The sequence below is a fragment of the Manacus vitellinus genome, unplaced genomic scaffold (genome assembly GCF_001715985.3).
Source record: "Manacus vitellinus isolate BGI_N305 unplaced genomic scaffold, ASM171598v3 scaffold_52_pilon, whole genome shotgun sequence".
Taxonomy (NCBI): Eukaryota; Metazoa; Chordata; class Aves; order Passeriformes; family Pipridae; genus Manacus; species Manacus vitellinus.
In genome coordinates, this window is record NW_021940628.1 from 2,896,212 (window position 1) to 2,916,758 (window position 20,547).

The 20,547-nt window shown below is 45.0% G+C and overlaps 1 protein-coding gene across 1 annotated transcript; it reads left to right on the top strand.

Moving 5' to 3' along the window:
- Nucleotides 1-5,609: 5,609 nt before the first annotated feature.
- Nucleotides 5,610-18,670, top strand: PTP4A2 (protein tyrosine phosphatase 4A2). Its single transcript, XM_008920593.2, has 5 exons — nt 5,610-6,334; nt 8,043-8,135; nt 13,006-13,136; nt 15,151-15,225; nt 16,273-18,670. The coding sequence occupies exons 1-5, from the start codon at nt 6,239-6,241 to the stop codon at nt 16,379-16,381; spliced, it is 504 nt and encodes a 167-aa protein (XP_008918841.2). The 5' UTR covers nt 5,610-6,238; the 3' UTR covers nt 16,382-18,670.
- The last annotated feature ends 1,877 nt before the right edge of the window (nt 18,671-20,547 follow it).

The window sequence follows — 20,547 nt, forward strand, 5'->3', positions numbered from 1 at the left end:
TGAGCTTTTCCAACCCAAACCACTGTGGGATTCTGTGATTCGAAATGGTTTATTGTAGGTTGTGTATTTTGACAATATTTCTGGAGGGGAAACACGTTGTCAGTGATGTGCTGTTCCCGCACCAGCAGAGAGGAGCCCGGTGTTGTTTGGTGTCTTTGGATTAGTTGGACAGCTGGAGGTTTAAAACAGCTCTGTGTAAACATTGGAGAACAGCCCTGATGGCTCGAGGGTTTGGGCTGGAATTGCTGTTTTTGGTGCAGGTGAGCTGCAGAGCTCCCTGGGCTGGCACCTCTTCAGGCCGACGTGTATCACAGGGGTATAAAACACCTGTTTATTTTGGTATCATCTCACGGCTCCTTTTGCTGATTGCCAGGGGATAAATGAGTCTTAAACCCCTTGATCCTTTCTCAGTTGTAGCACCTGGGGACTCAAGGTTTCTGGCTGCACTCAGGGCAGTGTCATTTTGTTGCCCCTCGTTTCTCTGCGTTCCGCGCTGAAAAGCCCAGTTCTCTCCCCCTGAAAATCGAGCCCTGCCCCAGAGAATGGCCTGTGGGCTGGAACAATTGGGACTTTGTGGACATGCAGTGAGATCTATCAGTCAGCTCCAGTCTCAGTTGTCAGCCTGCCTTTAACTGCCTCGGGAGCAGGGGAGAGGAGCCAGCTCCCCACTACGGCATTTTTCCAGCGGAGGTTGATGGCACATTCAAATAAGTGAGATGAGTAAGATGCAAGTAATTCAACTCTGCAGCTTCTGTCTTTCTGTGTGATTTGAAATTGCTTTTAAGTCCTGCTTGACTTGTTAATGGGGTTTTGGTGGTGTTTTTGATATTTCATCTGAAAGTGTGAGAATGTTTAGTTGCTGGTGATCAGGCAGGACCGTGTTTTCAAAGACCAGCAGTTGATCCAGCTTAGACAACTCAGCATTCCCGTTTTTAGGAATGAGTTATTAGTGTCACGTATTCATGAAGTGTTGTCTGAAGTAATTTTTGATTTTACTTAAATATAATTCTGTGACTTAAACAGGACAGTAGCTTAAATTTCTTTTTTCGTAGCAGGGGCCTTTTGGTTTCGACTTCAAACAATTTTAGTAACTTTGACTTCAAACACTTTTAGGAAAACTTTAAACTTTTTGGGCATGGTATGCAAATAACATTCAAATATGCCCTCTGAAGGATTTTTAAAAACTTAAGTGGTGGGTGGAGGAAGGTGTTCAAAAAAAACCCCTGTGTCAGAACAGCATTTTAAGGACGAAACATGTTCTGTTTCACAGGAAGGAGAGGCTGTGGAGCATAAAACACAGAGGCTATCAGTCCTTTCTGGAAGGCCTAAGGCAGTGCCCAGTCACTTCCCACAGTCTCCAGGGTGATGATCTCTCCATCCATGCCTGGATATAGAGCTCTGACCTCACCCACGTTTAGGGATGGCAGCTGAACCTTGCCAGCATTCTCTCAGCCCTGGGCTTTGCTGCAGGCCTGTTCTCACCCTGAGCCCTTGACAATCCTCACCATTTCCTGACGTGGCACTTCTAAAGTCGAGACTTCTTTCATCTGGATGGGTTTTGTTGGTTTGGTTTTTTTTTATTCTTGCTGGGGCAGATCCGTCTCTGCTGCCGTGGGTTTTACAGAGGTTAGTGTGAAAGGAAACGAGTGAGTCACCCCCAGGACTTGTCAGCAGGCAGGGAGGGAGCTGGGAGGGAGCTGGGAGGCAGCTCCGGGGGTGGAACAGGGTGGAACAGTGAAATTTTTTGACCTCACCCCTCTCCAGGCACGTGTCACTCTGAGCAAGCTTCCTTCAGAGAGTGTCCAAGGATCTCATCCAAGAATGTTCATTCCAGAGGTTCCTTTCTCTGTGTGCTGGGAGAGGATGTTTTAGAAAAGATGGTTCTTGCTAGAAAAGGTGGTTCTTTTGCTTCTTTGTAATGTGTGTTTCCACTGTTTTAGGGGCTCGTTTTGGAGGTCTCTGAACTCTTTGACTTGAAAAGCACCTCGTGCTCCAGGTGGAATGGGACGTTTTGGCAGTGTAGGGATAGGGTGTGGGTCACTTGTAGGGCAGTGCAGGAAGGGGAAGTGGAACCTGGTGTGGGCAGAGGGTCAGGAAAAGCCTGACTGGGCTGCAGTGGTGTCAGGATGGCAGTTTTTGTGGGATCCAGCTGCTGATTCCACGGGTGTAAATGCAGGACACAAGAATGAGGTTTTACAGAAGAGGGAGAAGAGGAAAATTCAGCAGCTCGTGACCTGACTTTGATAACACTGAATGTGGAATCTCACTTACAGGAACAGAATTATTTGAGATGGTTTGAACAATCCTGGCCTTCGAAACACCAAAGTATTCCTTTAGCCCTGAGTGACAAATTAGCAGGCTCTGCTGTGCATCCTGTGCACTGGGCTATTTTGAAAGGGGATCCCAGTGACCTTTCCAGGGGTATCCGTGTTTTGCAATCCCTGGAAGCTGCAGCTGTTCCGAGCTGTCTCTTCTCTCCGCTGTGTTTTGAGGGAGTTGGTGGAACTGGGAATTCCTCACGATGTCATTCCTTGTTTTCCATTAGACCCCAGGCTCCTGTAGGCTCAGCACAGAGCAGAGAGTGGAGTCTCTAATTTAGGAGTCAATGCAGAACAGCCACTGGAGATGAGGAGGTGTTGGCTTTTTGCTCAGAGCAATCTCAAGTGGAGCTCCTGTCAAGTCAGGGACTCGTGTCACTGCTCTCTCTTTAATTAGTTACTACCCCGATTTATTTATGCTGGTTAACAGGACTTGCCCCTCGCTTGTGCTTTCAGCATCTTCTTGCACATTCATGGGATTTTGAAGGACATTCTCCTGAAAATGGCCCTGTCTCAGGCTCCCTCTGGCTGTGTGGTGTGAGGGGAGCTCAGGGCCTGCAGGATCTCTGTGTGTCTTCAGTTATAACTCCAATTAATCCCTGCAGTTAATCCATCAGTGGCTGCACAGGCTGTCCCAGCTCCCTCCACCTGGCTGGCCAGATAAGGATCTTGACTGATGACTGCTCCCTGATAACCAGCACCATCAGGGGCTCACTCCCAGGCATATCCAGTTCTTTTCAGCTCCATGGATGTTTATGGCTTGGCTGTCTCTGCTTTCCCTCCTCCCCTGGCTCCTGATGGAGCAGTTGCTGTGGAGTGTTGGGTATTCCTCCTCCCTTGCCAGGCCAGCCCCATAAAACACGGTGTAATTTTTTGGTTGCTCTCCATGTGCTATCTCACTTTCTGAGTATAAAAAGTTGGAGGTTAATTGGCTGAAAAAAAAATTATTCCTTGTTTTCTGCTGTCCACAGGCCTGGTTACAGTTTATTGTCACTCCTGGGGTTGTGAAGTGCAAATTTCTTTGATAACACAGGGAGGGAGAAATTTTAAACTTATTTACGTGGGGAGATCAGAAGTTGTAGACAATGGAGTTTTAATTTAATTCATTAGGAGCCTGGTTTTTCATTTTAAACCTTAGCAGCTGGAAATCATGGGAGGAAGGAAGGGATCCATGTCAGTAACCAAACCTGTAAAACTGTGTGCTACATAAACTTCTTATCCTTCTGGAAGTAGTTTTTCAGCCTTAAATACGGTGCTTTACATTTTTAATCACTCCTCAGCTATTAGCTAATTAAATGCTTCAGGAATAGTCCTTTGGGGAAGGTAGGATGGTGTCATCCCTGCTCTGCAGAGGAGCTGAGCTTGGCCAAGGTCACCACAAGCAGCTGCAGATCCAAGAGGAGAACTGGAATGGCTGACTTCCATCCTTTCCTTATGGATCATGTCCTTTCTTAGTGACTTGGTAAATTGTTTGTTCAACAGGCTTTTAAAACAACTGGGTTGAAATTCCCTCTTTGGCTTGCTCGAGGGAGGGGAGGTGTATCCAAAATGACCTGATACAACTCCCCAGCAGCACTGGAGGAGGCTCCTCCAACCAAAGTCTTGGTACTGAGAAGAAAAATGTTTAAAGGATTTGTTTAAATGTGACTTAACAGCTCCTCCCCTCAGCACAATGTGCTTGGGAATGCTGGAAGCCTCTGGATCCGTGTTTTGATCTCCTATGCCAAGATGTTGACCACAGTTCTCATTTAGATGACCTTTTTAGGTCCTCAAAAAACTAGTTTTGAAGTCTGCAGATCTGGACATGGCTGGAGTGTCTGTTCAAATGGAGGGAAAACAGGGCAATATTTGCCTGGGAAAAAAAAAAAAAAAGACTTTCTTGCATCAGGTCTTGGACACAAGTGGCTGCTGTGGCTGTTCCTGGTCCATCGTGGCTCCAACAAACCCTCTGAGATTCTGGGATGTAAATGAGGGACTTGTGACAAATGTGCAAGAATTGGCAAGTGGGAGGACTTGAGTCTGATGTGTTTAGATGGGACTCTTCCATCTGGGGTGAGACTTAATCCTGTAGGCATTACACTGATAAAATATTCCAGGATTCATTTTTGAAATTTGTATTTCAGTCACTCAGAGCAAGAGCTGCGTTAAGGTCGGGGGAGGTGATTGAAAACATCTTTGTTCTTGCCTCTGGCAACCTAATTAATATATTTTTTGGCACTGAAGGCTGTACTTTAAGGAAATAATTGCTGTTCTTTGGGTGATTTTTGACTTCATGTCAGCGAGAAAGGTAATTTCGTAGCACTTAATTTGCCTGTTTTAAAGTGAGGGTCTCATTAAAACCCTGAGCACTCCAGAAGTTTGGGGTGTGAACTCCATGTGTGTGTGTTTTTCCCTAATTGTCCCCACTCCAATGTGCCCCGTTGACCTTTCCACTCAAGCTGAAGGTTTTGTGACTTCTGGCTGCAAGTTTGGATTTTATTCAACTGATTTAAACCTCTTCCCTTAAAAAAAGAAGTGTCAGCAGTGATTCTCTGGCTTATTTTTAAATGCAGTGAAAAGCCACGTTACTTATTTAGTATTTCAGCCTGAAATGAGTCGAGCTGCTTTGGGATAACTCCATTTTCATCCCCCTAAATTCCATGGTTGAAATGACACTGGTCCATCTTTTATTGCCATGGCTGAAACATCTGTATTTCAAATCCCGTGTGCTGGACTGGAAGCTGTTGTGTCTCCTAATGCCCTGCTCTGTAAACAGAGATAAGGCTGGGAATAACTCAAAGTTATTATAGTTATAACTAAAATAATTGGGAATAACTAAAAGTTATTACTGCTAAATGGCCATTTGGTCATTATTTTGACTGATTTCTGGAGGATGTTTCCTTACCACTGTTGGGAGTTTGGGAGCGTTGGTGAAATTTATCTGCCAGCAGAAGCTGGAATGCAGGAAAAATTGATTATACTCTTAATATCTTATTTATTATACCCTTCTTTCTGCTCGTCCTGCTGATTTAGTTCAGAAAATAAAGCCACACCAGCACTTTGGGCTGAAGCCAAGCAGGTAGGACTGTACAAAGGAGGGGACACAGAAAGGTTTCCTTGTTCTCCATCCCAGGAACAGCAGTTCCAACGACATCCCGAATATTTGGGCTCGCAGCTCTCAGGAGCCCGCTGAAGGTTGACTTGTGCTTGTTAGTTTTCCCAAATGCTTCTTCCCTGGTGTTTAACTGGCTGGAAATAGAAGGCCCCAACAGCTCTTTTTTTTTTTTCCCTGCTGTTTTTCCCTGTCTCCAGGTGTCCCGTCGGAGGAGACGTCCCACATTTATGGCGATTCTGAGCGCCAGGGCAGAATTCTGCCAGGCCCAGCACAGCCTCCTGGCTCACAAGTGAGCTCAGGGCAGGGGGGGGTCCCACGTGCCATAATTCCTTCGCCTCGGAGCCCCCGGACCCAGCGGCCACACTCAGATATATGGGATTTCTCCTGCCCCCTGGAAGCGGATCCCTCGCAGTGACTCTGGCCAAGCGAAGCGTCAGGAAAACAAAGTGGAGAGAAAACCTGCCCTCACCTTTTTGCCTCACCAGTGCCTAAATGTAGAACAGGCTGCCCAGTGTTGCACGTAGTGGGAATTTGTGGAGTCTGGAGGAAACCACCCGCAGCAGTTGAGGCCCAAGTTGAGTTCAAGTGGATCCTGAAGCAAACCTGCTTTTCTAGAAGTGACATCCATAAGGAACAAACACGTCAAAGCAAGCTCTGATCAATCCCAGGCATATTAGCGGTCTTTTTGATGTTTTCTGCTGTGAAACCTTTCCAAAGTTATTGATTTTTTTTTTTAATTTTATTTTATTTCCTTTTTTTTTGTTTGTTTGGTTTTGTTGTTGGTTTGTTTTTTTTTTTTGGCCCCTTACACATTTTATTTGCCATTATGAACCGTCCAGCCCCCGTGGAAATCACTTATGAGAATATGCGTTTCCTGATCACTCACAACCCAACCAATGCAACCCTCAGCAGGTTCATCGAGGTAAGGAGTCAAAATAAAAGTGTCCCTTCTCTCCTCACGTGCTCATAATTCCTCTCCAGGTGCTGAACTGTCATTCCTCACACCTCCTGCTCAATGCTTGGGCTGTAGGTTACTTGAAACTCAAGGTTTTTTTATCTTTAATATGTTGTTCACATTCTCCTGACAGTGCAAGAAGAGAATCCACTGATGACTTTTTCTGAACTCCTGCATTTCTTTAACTGCAAGAGGCTGGGTGAGCTTCCATTTTGGAATAAACACCCCCCCTCCTTGTCATCAAGGATGTCACTCCTTGGACAAGGAGAAAGGGTTCAGACTGAAAGAGGGGAAATTCAGGTTAGATACACAGGAAATTCATTCCTCTGGGGGATGGCACAGGGTGCCCAGAGAAGCTGTGGCTGCCCCTGGATCTCTGGAATTGTCCAAGCCAGGTTGGAGCAACCTGGGATAGTGGAAGGGAATGAGATGAGCTTTAAGGTCCCTTCCAACCCAAACCAGTGTGGGATTCTGTTCTTGTGCTGGTATCTGCAGCACTGCATGTCCTGCAGTACTAACTCTCATGATTCATTAAATAATTCAGTGCTGATCCATCGACCTGTTGCTCACCTGCTGCCTTTGAGGACGTTGTTAACAGAGCTGGAACTGCTTTCTGAGCTTTCTTCTCCCTTAGAGGACCAAGTGCAATCCTTAAACTGATGTTCCAGCTGCCCTGCCCGTCCCAGAATTGTCAGGGATTTCAGGGGCTGTGATTTATCCATGAATTTGGCTCCAGCCTGGGTTGAGCTGTGGGAAGAGTCAGGCACAGTGGGTGCTGGGTCTCACTGTTACTGACACATTGGGATCTTAAATATGGCAGGATTCACTTTCCTGAACAAGTAGCAGATGGCATCATCTGAGAAGTAGTAGCACAGTAGATTTCACATTCTGCTCTGCTCCAAACCTGCTGTATCTTTGTGCCCTTCTGTCCTATATCAAGAGGACTTCTGTCTGCTGTGTGCAGGTTTTTTTTCATTCCAGAGAGATCCTGTCATCTCCTGCTGATGTCTCACAGGCTTCCATCACTCACAGCGTGCTCTTCACCATGGATCTGCTCAGATACCACTGGTTAATTTTCTCTGAAAGCCACATTTTTTTGGTCTTTATTTTTTTCCCCTCCCCATTATTGTGGCTTGTCTTCCTTTTTCAGGGGTCTTGACTCTGGAATGGATATTATTGCTAATTATAAGATGTAACAGTGATTCAGTCCAAACACGAGGGGAAATTCTGCTCGTTGTGTGAACCTTCAAAGTGAACTGGAACAGCTTTTGTTTGATCTTCTGATTATTTATCTGGCACAAAGTGCTACTTATAGTGCATTACCAGGAAGCTGGAATATGGTGGGGTGTGTGTTCTGTTCCTCCCTGCCTCCAAATGTCAACACTGGCTGGAGCAAACAGTCCCTGACTTCTATTTAAAGAGAAGAAGAAGCTGCTTGAAGAATATAAGCAGCTATTTTAATTTTGCTCTTACATGTGCAGGTTTTTTTCCACCTTGCCATTTCCCCAGAGGGGAGGAGCTCAGAGGTGTTTCTCATTTTTCCTGTCACTCCTGACCTGTCCCTTGCCCCTTCCTGGGGGAGGACTGTGTGTAAAATGTTCTGTTTTGTACCTGAGGAGGAAGCCTTTTAATTCATCACCCTGTCCTTGCTCACATGTTTCCCTTTCTCTTAAAGGAGCTGAAGAAGTATGGAGTGACAACCCTGGTGCGAGTCTGTGATGCCACCTATGATCAAGCTCCTATTGAAAAGGAAGGAGTCCGGGTTCTAGTGAGTTGCCTTTAAAACTGTCTAAAAAAAAAAATGTGCATTTACATGTTTAGAAGTGGTGGGGAAATCTCCTGCATGCTTGTGGCCAAAACTAATGTGATCCCCTACATCAGTTAAAGGTGGTTTGGAGAAACTCGCTGTGTTTTCTGAAAGGTGTTTGGTGGTTCATCACTGTTGTCTTTAGCTGGGGTAGAAATGTCCCTTTCTGGGTTTGTTTTGAGATATTTTGATTTGCCTTTTTGTGAATAGTTTGATACTAATCCAGCCTTGTGGTGGATGCAATTTGGTTTGGTCCTTATCTGGATACAGCAGTTCTTGGCTCAGGACTCAGATAAAACTCCCTTTTCCTGCTCTTACAAAAAGTGCCACTTCTTGAGCCTGTAGCTGATAAGTTGATACAGAACTCTGTGGGCTGGCTGGATAGAGCCATAGAATCATGGGAGGGATTGGATTGGAAGGGACCTTAAATATAATTTAATTCCAACTGCCCTGGGCAGGGACACCTTCCACGATCCCAGGTTTCTCCAACCCGGCCTTGGACACTTCCAGGGATGGGGCAGCCACAGCTCCTCTGGGCAACCTGTGCCAGGGCCTGCCCACCCTCACAGGGAGGAATTTCTTTCCAATATCCCATCTAAATGTGCTCTCCTCACCTCTGAAGGGAGCCAGGCTGCTGGTGGCTTCCCAGTTGAGCAGGTGGAATTCCTTCCCTGCTTACTCACAGCTGACAGTTGTGCAATGGTGTCTGACTGCTGCCTGGTGTTTCAGGGGAGGTTTTTTTAAGAGGTGTGTGCTCATTCTGAGCTTGCAGGCGGTGTTTTTCCAGGCAATACTTCTGAATTATTAGAGTGTGTCTGATACAATCAGTTTGTTTTACTGGAGTGAGTAATAGTCTGTTGTGAGGGCAGAAATTGCATCTTCGTGGTGCAGGTAGTCAGCTTGCCATTGCCTCCTGCTTTTTATGGCTCTGACAGAGGAAAACTGCACTTTTCCATGAGCAGAAAAACTTATATCCTGGCATATCTGTGAAAACTCCACGTCCAGGTCAGTCAGGTTTCTTGGCTCCCAGCCCTAGTCAGCATTTACTCCAGTTCCAGGCAGCCACGTGGGCCTCAGTGTTGTTGGAAAAATCAGTCACTGCAGGGCTGTGCTCTGGAATAGCATTTTTGCTCCCTCCAAGCTGGCTTAGACTTGGACATCCCAGTGTTTTCAGTGCTCTGAAACCTCCAGCTGTGACACTCCTCAGGTTGCCAGAGGCTGGAAGGATTAAACTTGTGGTGGAGAATCCCTCCAAGCCCTGATTTAAGCTGGGGCTTAGCAGAGTGTTCCTGTGCCAGAGGGGAGAGCTGAGTTCGTCCCAGAAGCTGTAGGGCAGCGTTGCAGAGGTCCAGCCCTGCCCTGGGCAGCTGGGCAGGGAATTCCCACCTTCTCCATGCCATGGCCAGGCCCTGGGGCAGCTGCAGGAGCCAGAGCTCTGTGCTCTTCCGAAATTCTTGGGGGATTTTGGTTCTCAAGAAATCTTAAAACCTCACTGCTGGAACTGAAAGCGGTTTTTTGAGGAAGCTTCGCTAAAAAACTGGAAATGGTGTTTCCTCCAGCCCTGCTCTGTTGTGGAGCCTTTCCCTTTGAGCAGCACACGTGAGAATCTCGTGTCTGAACACGTTTGCCTCAGCCCCAACAAAGCCAAACGATAGCAGTGCTCAGTGTTCCACTGCTCCAGGAGAGAGATAAATCCACCAGGCATCTGCTAAGGGTGACAGAAAGCGGGAGGTGACAGGGCAGGTTCGTGCTAATGTCATCGCTGATCCTGATGGCCCCAGTCAGGAGGTTGTCTTGGTAATTTACTCTATTGCTGCAGTGTTTGGCTATTTGAGATAAGCTTAACGACTCCCTGACACGGCCACCTCCCACAGAGCTTTTCCTCCCCACGAATTCCTGCTTTTTCAGAGCGTGGTCCTGTCGCTGTGCAGAAATGGGATTGAATTACCTCTGGCTGAGAAAATAACACGTCGCTATTTAAAGCCAATATTCGCTTGCAAAAATAACATTAAGATTAAAAACACAGCCTGGGAGAGATTAGTGTCTGTTTTAACACTGCTGAGGTCAAAAGCTTAGTGAAACCCCTGAAAAGGGGGGGCAGTTCAGCAAGCCTGGATCATGTACTGCAAGATGGGGAGAATGTGGCAGCTCCAGAGCTCTTTGGCAGATGGCACAGTGAGAAAGTAGGGAATGAGATGTTCCCTGGTTGAAGTAGTACTACTGCATATGCACGTGTTTATCAACAGAGATCAAATCCAGGAGGCAGCAGGTGGGGATGGATTGAGTTCCTGTGGGCTTGTGCAGCTCTTGGTTGTGTTCATGTGTCAGGTCTCCTAACAGAAATGTTACATCAGGAAAAACCTCCCAGTTTTCCTGCAAGTGTTTTTTGCCCTGGTTGGCAGCTGGGGAGGCCGTGGTGGCTTTGTTCATCTTAAAGATCCAAGAGACATTTCATTGTTCTCCTTCTCTTAGTCCTTGATTTATTGGGTCAGGCTTTCTTTACACTCCAGGCCTCCTGGAACAGCCACCACCTGAACACTGCAAGGGAATTCATTGCCATGGGATCGTGGGGTGGAAGGTCCCACACTGGTGGCTGTGGTCTCATCCTGCACAGCTTCAGGCACAGTTCTGGGAATTCATAATTTAAGGTTGTTTTTTTTTCAGGGGTTGTGAGGTGTCTCCTCAAAGTTCTGTCCCTGTTTCTCAGCCATCTCAGTTCTGTGCTGCCAACCCTGCAGCCAGGACAGGCCCAGAGCTGTTGTGAGGAGCAAGGGCTGCTCCAGAGAAAGGGAAATAAGAATAAAACCCTTTCCTGCCTCTCATCCTTCCCACTGCTGCAGGGTGGCACAGAAGAGCTGCATTTTCTCTTTGTGCAATCTCATCCTGGTTATTAATGACTGTTTTTGTGTGGAGCTTAGCAATTGGTTTTCTATCCTGCTTGACAGGAATTCTGCTGGCAGAACTCATAATCAGGGGAAACAAAAAAAAAAAAAAAAACCCTGCAAACTTCACTGCAATGACTCCTCCAGTCCCAGAATTATTCTCATTGCTCATTCCAGGCAGTGTTTTATCAGTGCTGCTCTCGTGTGCCATTCCTGAGAGGTGATGCTCCGTGGGGAAATGGCAGTGGGGATTAATTCAGGCCAGCCCAGGAGTTGTGTGGATGTGAAGGTTAATGTGTGAGCTAAAGCCATGGATTAAACTCCTGTACTTGGTGTGAAGGAAAGGATTTAATTTAAATTAAATTTAAACACTGAACTGACGTGGAAATCCTGTTCTCTGCAAGGCAGTTACAGAAGCATCATCCTGCCTCATCTCTTGGCAGCCTGTGCCTCTCTTCCTGGGACAGTGGGTGACACAGTCCTAAAATAATCCAGCCAGCACTGTGTGATTGAGTGGAAAATCTCATAAAAGCCTTTTATTAGAAAGAACAAGTTTTACTTCGTGATCTTATTTCTGTAGCCTTTTATTTTGCTGTGTTGTCCCAGATATTTTTGATTTTCCAGGTACTTTAAAAAAAGGATTTCTCTGCACTCTTCAGACTTGATGTATCTTTCTGAATTAACCAAATATAAAGTTATCCCAGTGACTTAAAGCTTTTTGGTTTTCCACTTCTTTTTATTTCCACCTTTCAACTTTAAGTGCCATCACATTTCTAAGGTGCTCTTGGGCTGGGCTGAGCTGTGTTTGCTATTCAGGAGGTGTTGGAGTAGCAATAAGTGCATTTCAAAATGAAAAGAGTCTGGTGGGTTTTTTACCTTTAGTTGTACTTGTTCAGTGTTCCTACGTGGTGCTTTTGGACTTCAGAAAATATTATTTCATCATAACTTGTTCTCAAGGCACTACATGAAAGGCTTGGTTTTGGCTGATGAGGGGAGAGAGCTCCTTTCAAAGCAATTTCCTTCCATTTGGAGAGGTTGTTGGATAATGTGGAACTCTGGCTGTGAGTTCCTCTTCTAAAATACATCACAATCATCTAAAGAAAAGTGCTAAATAACTCCTCAGTATTATTTTTTCCCCTGACATCCAGGAGTGCTCTTTCTCCAGCACTCCCCGTGTCCCAGGACGTCCTGAAGCACATGATGTTGTGCTTGGGCTTGAAGTGGAGGCACAACTTCCAGGAGAGCTTTGTGGCCTCAGGAAAATGGGAAGTTCCTGCCATGTCCTTTTAATTACAGCCATATTGGTGATATTAAATGTGGCCTAGAAAGTTCCATGCTGGCTCCCCCTTTAAGAGCAGAGATGGAAATGCTGCTTGAGTGTGACTCTGTTGCTGTCTGATCACCTCCTTTATGCTTCTGAATGTGGGTTTTTTTCGACTTGAAAACACCCAGGTGATTGTTAAATTGCTGATTGGGATTCATGGCAGCTGGAGAAGCTGATCCATCAGAGCTGTTATGAATTGTTAGGAACAGCTTCTCCTCCACAGAGCTACAAATAGTGCTTTAAAAGGTCGGCACAAGCACAGGAGAAAGTCTACAGAGTTCTCATCCTTCACGTGTTTATTTGAAATGCTTATTGATTTTTACATATTTTTAATAAAATGGGATTTCAAAGGCAGCTATTTTTCTAAAAACCCTATACTGCAAAGGAGCCAGTGAAGAGCTTTATTGAAAAGTGCAATTAAATAGTTGTTAAACATTTAATGTTGCGTTATGGTATCGACTGGTGAACTTGTGTGCAACCAGCAGAACACCCGTACAGCTCTCTGTGTGTGTGTGTGTGTGTGTTATACATTTCCTATTGAACTGTTCTTCTCCCAGTGGTGGTTGCCTTGCTGCTGGTTGTGCATTTCAATCCCTGGAGCTGATGGAATTTTTTCCCTTCAAAGGACTGGCCCTTTGACGATGGAGCACCGCCCCCGGGTCAGATAGTTGACGACTGGCTAAACCTCTTGAAAGCCAAATTTCGGGAGGAGCCTGGATGCTGCGTGGCTGTTCACTGTGTGGCAGGGTTGGGAAGGTCAGTATCCTGCTGTCTGGGTTTTATAGTCTGCACCTGGAGGTTTATTTGGGAGGTAGGTCACGGAAGGTGTTTAGTAAATACCAGTTTTCCTGTTTTCTCCTAAAATAACACTTTGAACCAACAGCATCGAATTAGTGTCATTAGAGCAAGAGAGAGAGACTTATTGCAGCTTAAAAAATCCTCAGTGATTTCATAACTCTGATCAAGGGTGAGAGGAAAAGCCTTGGAGAGCTTGTTCAGAACAGTTCTGTCAATCATGAATGACACGAGGAGTTAGAGACATTAATTTAAAAGTCTGTGTTTTTCTGTAGAATAGTAAAAGCTCTTTTGTTCTTTTTGACACAGGCAATATACACACAGTACCATTTTGAAGCTGGTTTTTTTTTTTTTTTAATTTCCTTCTGTTTTCAACTGGTAAACTACCAAGCATGTGGTAATAAAAAAAAGGCATTGGGAAGACCTACTTTAATTACTTTCTTACTATCAAGTGGCTTCAGTTTCAAGAAGTCAGCCTTGTATTTCTTGCTCACTTGCAGATGTTTCTCTCCTCACCATTGAAAATACAACTTCCTACTTTGGGAAGAACCTTCAAGAACCTTTCAAGATAAAAGAAAAGAAAAAAAAAAGCTCAGGAGAGCTGAATGTTATATTCATATTCCCAAATGTAATCTCTGGATGTTATGTTCCTCCTATGGGCTAGGAGGAAATGGAACTTAATTGTTTGTATTCTTGCAATAGCCATGGGAGTGTTAATATCTAAGGATATCAATGAGTGGGCAAGAAAGGATAAAGAAATCAAGCAGGCCCAGGGTTGGAGTGTAGCAGGTTCTTAAATTTCCACCTCGAGAGAAGGAGAGAGAAGGGAGGAAATGAAGAGCTGGAGGGAGAAACAGCCAACACTGGAGGAGACAAGAGCCAAAACCCCAAGGCAATTAACATTTGTTTATCCATTTCTGCTCTATTTTTATCTGAGGAACATCTCCAGGAAGGTGGCCACGTGCAACTCAAGTGATTTTTCAGCTCTCCTGTCCTTGCATAAGAGCAGGGCAAAGGGGACCAGGAGCTTCTCATCTGGTGTGTGGCACAAACACATCATGAGTTCAGCTGGTCCTTCCACAGTGACCTTTCCCTCCACTTCAGGCAGAAGAGGGGAAGGCAAGAGCTGCCCAGGTTTTATGTTTAAACCCAGCAAACTCTCCTACCTGCAGCGAGGAATTGAGCTTCAGCTGTAGGGAAAGAGTTTTGTTCTGTTCAAAAAAGTGACCTTTGAAGTTCCAAATGGTTTCCTTGGGAAAGTGAGTGATTGTGTTTATGCAGGTGCAGGGTGACAGTGGGAGTTGTTTCTCCTGAATTATGTTGTTGTTTAGCCACGAGTACAAATTGTCCCGTTGCTGGCACCTGTTTAATCCTCCCCTGCTCCACTCCTGGAGGTGCCTCTTGAACTGTGCATTTTAGTGGGGTGAACATCAATCCAGGAGAAAGTCAGTGTGTACTTGAGATTTCTGCTTGTTCTTCACACTTGACTTCTAAAATGTGGATTCCAAGGTAAAAAGTGCTGTTGCTCCTGGAACGCCCAGTTCCTTTACAGAAGGCATTTAAAAAAATAAATATCTCTCTCTCTCTCCCTCTCTAAAGTCATCTGTTGAGTGCTTCACAGATCTGTCTCACATACAGCTAAATCTGCAGTGTCAAGTGCATGCAGGAGGTATTACAGAGTAGAAAATGAGGTTATGGTGAAATAAGAAAGCATAAAAATGGAGAATTATCGTTTCACGCCCTAAACACTAAGGAGCTGCTATTGATTTTTATTTCCTTTGCTGTGTGCTGAAAGCAGAGCTGTCTCCTAAAAAAGACATTTTACATTAGGTACCAGCAAGCAAATGTCTTTCTGTAGGTAATGCTTAAAGAGAAAATACTTCAGCTCTTTGGTTTCTAGATTAATTTGATGAATTTTGAAGGATTCAATATATTGTTTCTCTAGATCTTCCTTAAATATTGATTTCTCCTTCAGGGCTCCTGTTCTGGTTGCACTTGCTCTCATTGAATGTGGAATGAAGTACGAGGAGGCAGTTGAGTTCATAAGGCAGTAAGTTAAACTTCCCCATTCTCCAGAAATCTTTCACTTCATTGCTGTGTTTGACCAGCCTGAGCCTTCAGCAGAGCTTGCTTGGGTTTTATTATATAATATATACTAAAAATATATGTATAATGGTATAATGGACACAGCTGTGAATGCTGAGCCTGGTGCCCTTCTCTCTCTTTGAGGATGAGGATTAACAGGTGATCTCTCTCCCTCTCCTTTCAAAATCTGGGTTTATATATTAAGCCAAAGATTCTGGTTTTTTTGGGGGGAGGTAAAAAAATGTCCAGGCTGGGGCATTAAAAATTGCTTCTAGTTAATAAAAACTGAAAAATAAAATTTTGGTGAGGATGGGCCAGCAGGTGGGTGAACTGCAGCACTGCCAGGGGTGTCCTGGGTGAGTGTGACCCTCCCAGAAATGGCTGGAAAATAAAACTGGGCAAGGATGAGGCTGCAGAGCTCTGGTTCAGAGATAACATCAGCTCTTGAAATGAAGCTCAGCAGGTGAGATTTGTGTCGAATGAGCTTTGCCAAAAAAGCAATTTATCCTTTTATGGCTTCCCAGGGTCTCCAGTTATCTTTGTATTGCTGTCAACAGCTTTTTCTGAATTTTTCCTTCTTTAAATTCCTTTTGTCTCTTCCTGGGTACGCTGCCTTTGATACCCAGAAGCTTTTTTTTTTTTTTTTTTCTCCTGAGAACCTCTTATCTCCTCACATCTGAATGTCAGGGTCTCACTTAGCTAATAAGGAGCACCTGCAGGAGAGGGTGACCTTGATGCTCTTCCATAACTACTGCAGGTGATGGAAATCAACTCTCCCCCTCCCAGAAAACAGGCTGGAATTGGCTAGATTTTTCTTTTAGATTGGCAGGCAGGTGATAAAGTGCTTGTGCTGGCCTGGTTTATCCTTCCTCAGAGTGGGGATGGACACAAGTCCAACCCAAAAGGCTGTTTTGCAGATACAGAAAAGCTTTGAAAGGAGGCCTCAGGATTTATAAGGTGACTGAAGCAGTGCTTTTTCCATTGATATGAGCCTTCCTTCTCTTTGTTTTAGGAAAAGGAGGGGAGCTTTCAATTCCAAACAGCTGCTTTACCTTGAGAAATACCGACCTAAGATGAGATTACGCTTCAAAGATGCCAACGGTCACTGCTGTGTTCAATAAAAACATGGTCTCAAACGAAGGCAGAAGTTAACATGGCTCTTTTCTGGACTCTTGGCACCTGGAAATGTGAATCTGGAATCAAACTACGTCATCAAATTAGTGGTGGAGTCAGTGCTCCTCAACCTCTGTCCTAAGGGTGATGATGATTGAAAAAAAAAAATTAAAAAAAAATAATAATAAACCCCCCACCCCCCAATTAAGAGAAACATTTCAGTGAAGGATTGTTTTCTCCTCAAGCTGCAGTTTGAACATCTGCAAGGAGAAAATCACTTTCTGAACCTTCTGTATTTTTAACTTTTTAAGAAAAGAAATAAAGTAAATTTTATGTCTAAGGAAAACCAGCAGAGCATTGGCTTGTGCAGAAACTATTTTCTTGATTTGATGGAAGTACCCCCCCAGTCAGGGCCTGAGACATGAATTCCTCTTTCAAACTCTTTTAAATGGAGTTGCCTTTTGTTTTTTAACCTTGCTGGGACCTGGCAGAGACACGAGGAGGAGCCTTAGTTGCTGTCTGGGAACAGTCTGACAGCCTTAAGCCCAGTTTGGGCATATCCTAGAGATTGGGTGATGTCTGTGTCCTGTGTCTACGTGGAGTTCAGGTGTGGAAAAAGAACCTGAAGGGCTTTAACAGAAATCTCCCTGCCTGATACCTTTGGGGAATCTGCTAAAGTCCTTTTCTGAGTGGTGGGAGATTGTGTGTGTGTGTGTGATTTTCTGTGTGTGTGTCAGTCTGATTTTTTTCCAAAGAATTTGGCTGAAATGTTAATTATCTTTCTGTTGCTGGACAGAAAAGTCTATCCTGGCAGAAGACTGATGTTCCAAAGTGTCCTGGGTGAGCGAGGGGCAGTTCAGACAAGGACTTAAAATTAATTTATCTGTCATAAGGAAGACGAAGAGGCTTTTTTGCTGCTGTCCAGATTCTCTGCCTTGGCTGAGCACAGGAAATCAGGATTTGGGGGAGGGTCTCGTTTGTACCCTGTGAGGTAAAGATGAGTCAATGCCTGGGGTGGGGATTTCAGTTCAGTTTAACCACTTATTGCCTTGTTATTTTTTATTAGGTTCTTTTGGAGGGAGAGTCTCTGGTTCCACACCAACATGCCTGTCATTGCTCACCCCTGGCAGAGCAGAAACATGCTGATTTTTGGAGGGTGGACTGGCACCACCTTCTTTTTGTGGGTGCTGCCAGTGAATTAACCCAAGGCATTTTTAGAGCCTCTAAGGAGCAGTTTTGGCCAGGCTGCTTCTACCAAACACGTGTTACTGTAGTGCCCTGCCCCAACAGTGACTTCTGTCTGTAATATCCAGCCCTGGAAGGCTTTGGATACAGGTTTAGGGTCCTGGGATGCTTTGCTGTGGAGCACCAAGGGCAGGTGTTGCTCTGTACCTGCAGCAGGTGTGGCCTCGTACCCATCTCTTCCCGATACCTCAGCAACTGCCTGCCCAGGATTTCCCCCTCTTCCAGACTCCTGCTTTTAGTCTGCAGCTTAACTGTGCAAAAACACAGGTAACAGACTTTATGTTTTAGAGTTCTATTCCTGGGAGAGGTTTATAAATTTAAGCAAAAAAAAAAAAAACAAACCAGGTACTTGTCAGCCCCCTCGGGGGAGATCCACGGGGAGGACCCCGTGCTCCCCAAAATCCCATGTGTCCCTGCCTCCAGCTGTGGTGTTGTACTTGAGCTCCTTCCTCCCTGTACCACGTGGAACGTTGCTGAGTTCTTTTAATAGATAAAGGAGATGCAGAAGTGTTTGTGGTGTGGGTGCCTGTCCTTGGGAATGATGTGTGTGGTGGTGTCTGAGTCCGGGTGGAAGGGAGATGGTGCTGAAATTACCTAATTCTGGCCTTTACCTTCCCCTCACAAACCACAAGCCTGATGTTCTAACTGTTCCTGCAAGTGAAAAGTGATGTTTTTTTTTTAGTCAAAGGAAATACTGGTGTTTAGTTAAAGCTGATTTGACAAATGATGGAAGTCAGACTGGAGGGGAAGGTGTTGAGCTGGATTAAAAACCCAAACCCCACGTCCTTCTGAAAAAAAAAAAAAAAGAAAACCAATAAAACAAATTTTACATGCTCTATGTATAACTTTGCATTCTTCCCCCTAGTTTTACTCTTGATTAATAATGTACTAATTATCATATGCTATGACTCTGCAGCCTTAATTGAGGGAAAAATAGTGAAAAGTGCAGATTGTCACCAGAACGGGGGGAATGTCACTGCGACCGTGTCCCGTAGGCACAACACCTGGATCAGCACTTGAACGTAGTGCAATAAAGTTCTTGCAGTAAAATACCTTCCCTCTGGCTCCTGATGAATTTATTGCAGCTCACTGATGTTGAATGATCTTTAATTTTAACCTGAAGGCACAAGTTTGGCCGTGTCCCCCCCCCCCCGGTGTTGGTTCCCCGTGGCTTGGAATTGCCAGTGGGAAAAGCTGTTTTCTCTTGGAGAGGGGATGGTGCTGCAGACAGGAACAGTTCTCTGCCTTTCAAAGGATCTGTTTAAAAAAAAAAAAAAAAAAAGTGTAAACTTACCTTTAAACAATCCAAACAACAGCTCTGAACTTTCCCAAGAGCTGTCCAAGATCTGTTGCCAAACCCTCTGGACAAGGCTCAGCCTTGGCAGCACCTGAATGGGGAGATTGTTTTGGGGTAACAATGGGGGATTTTGGGAGGCCTGGATCCCAGTCCCTTTCCCTTCCTTAGCAGTGGAAGGCCATTGATCTGTCTAATTTATTTAAATAATATAAGGTGCTGTCTCTGGGTTTCACAGATAAGGATCCAATCGGCTTGGCTTTGCTTGCCATCAAAGAAATATGTTCTTTGCAAATGGGTCTCATGTTTCTAATATTTATCAGATTTTTCCCAATACTAGAACAAATTTTTACTCCCTGTTGGCTATGGGATAATGAACCACTTGGACTGGGAGACTGGGAAGTTCCAGCTCCTTTTTGTATAGTTTTGGGGTTTTTTTAATACCACACTCTAGTTTTGTTTGTTTTTTCACATCTACCTTTTTGTTACCATGCACTAAAAGCGAGATGTCTTGCTAATTAAAGGCTACTCAGTATAAAAAAATATCATGTACTTAATTGGAGTTGAGATATCCCTGTGTGATACAAGTCACTTGTTCCTCTTGTTAAATTTTTTTTTTTCACTTAACATCCAGGCAGCTTCAGCTGCTGATACTTTAATTGGAGGTAACACTTAATCACATGCATATTTATATAGCTTAAAATGCTACTTTTGGAGCAATTAGGAATGAGGAGCAGAGTGGAGTGACTCTGGGTGGGGAAGGAAGCTGCAGGGATCATGGCTGGCACTTCATGGAACACTGGGATAGTTTGGGTTGGGAGGGACCTTAAAGCTCATCCCATCCCACCCCCTGCCATGGGAAGGGACACCTTCCACCAGCCCAGGTTGCTCCAACCTGGCCTTGGACACTTCCAGGGATCCAGGGGCAGCTTCTCTGTGTCAGGGCCTCCCCACCCTCACAGTGCCTTTTTAAGTAAAAGATTATAAATCATTTATTTAACTTGGTCTTAACAAACTTCAGCCTTGCAGATCCCTTGGAGCACGGTTGTAACCTGTAGCCCAGCTCTGCAGGAAGTCACTCCTGTGGTCAGTGGGCTGCTGGGTGCCCTGGAGGCAGAGGTGGGAAGCTGGGGGTAAGAGATGGTCCCTGTGGAAGTGGAGATGTCCAGGAATCCAGCCTAGAACTGGATCTGATGCCTGGTGAAGTCCAAAGGGATGTAATAGGTGATGTTTCCACAGGTGGATCTGGAATCCCTTTCGCTTCAGGCTGTCCAAGGGTGATGTAGACACGGACACCTTGATACTCCCACCTTAAAATATTTCTGCAAAACCCAAACTCTTTGGTCTGGAGCCAAATCTTAGGCCCTTCCCTTGTTTTCACTGCACTTAAATCACCATCACCAGTGAATGAAGTGATGTAAGTGAAATCTTAATTCTTCCTACCAGATAATCAGGCTGGATCTTCCTACTCCTGACTTCAGGGGGACATCAAAAAGAAAACTGGCTGTCCTGTGGAATGGACTGAAAGGTTTTGGTTTCCACCCAGCACAGAGCTCCCCTTCCTGGGCTCTTGCCCTTGTCTGGAGTTTGGAGCAGATCCTCGTGCCAGGGGTGTGGTTGGCACCAGGTAACTGA

Excerpts from the sequence above, each read along its gene's own strand:
- PTP4A2 (XM_008920593.2), top strand. The coding sequence starts at position 6,239 with ATGAACCGTCCAGCCCCCGTGGAAATCACTTATGAGAATATGCGTTTC. Across the intron at positions 13,137-15,150 it reads TGTGTGGCAGGGTTGGGAAG|GGCTCCTGTTCTGGTTGCAC; the intron begins GTCAGTATCCTG and ends TTTCTCCTTCAG. Across the intron at positions 15,226-16,272 it reads GCAGTTGAGTTCATAAGGCA|GAAAAGGAGGGGAGCTTTCA; the intron begins GTAAGTTAAACT and ends TCTTTGTTTTAG.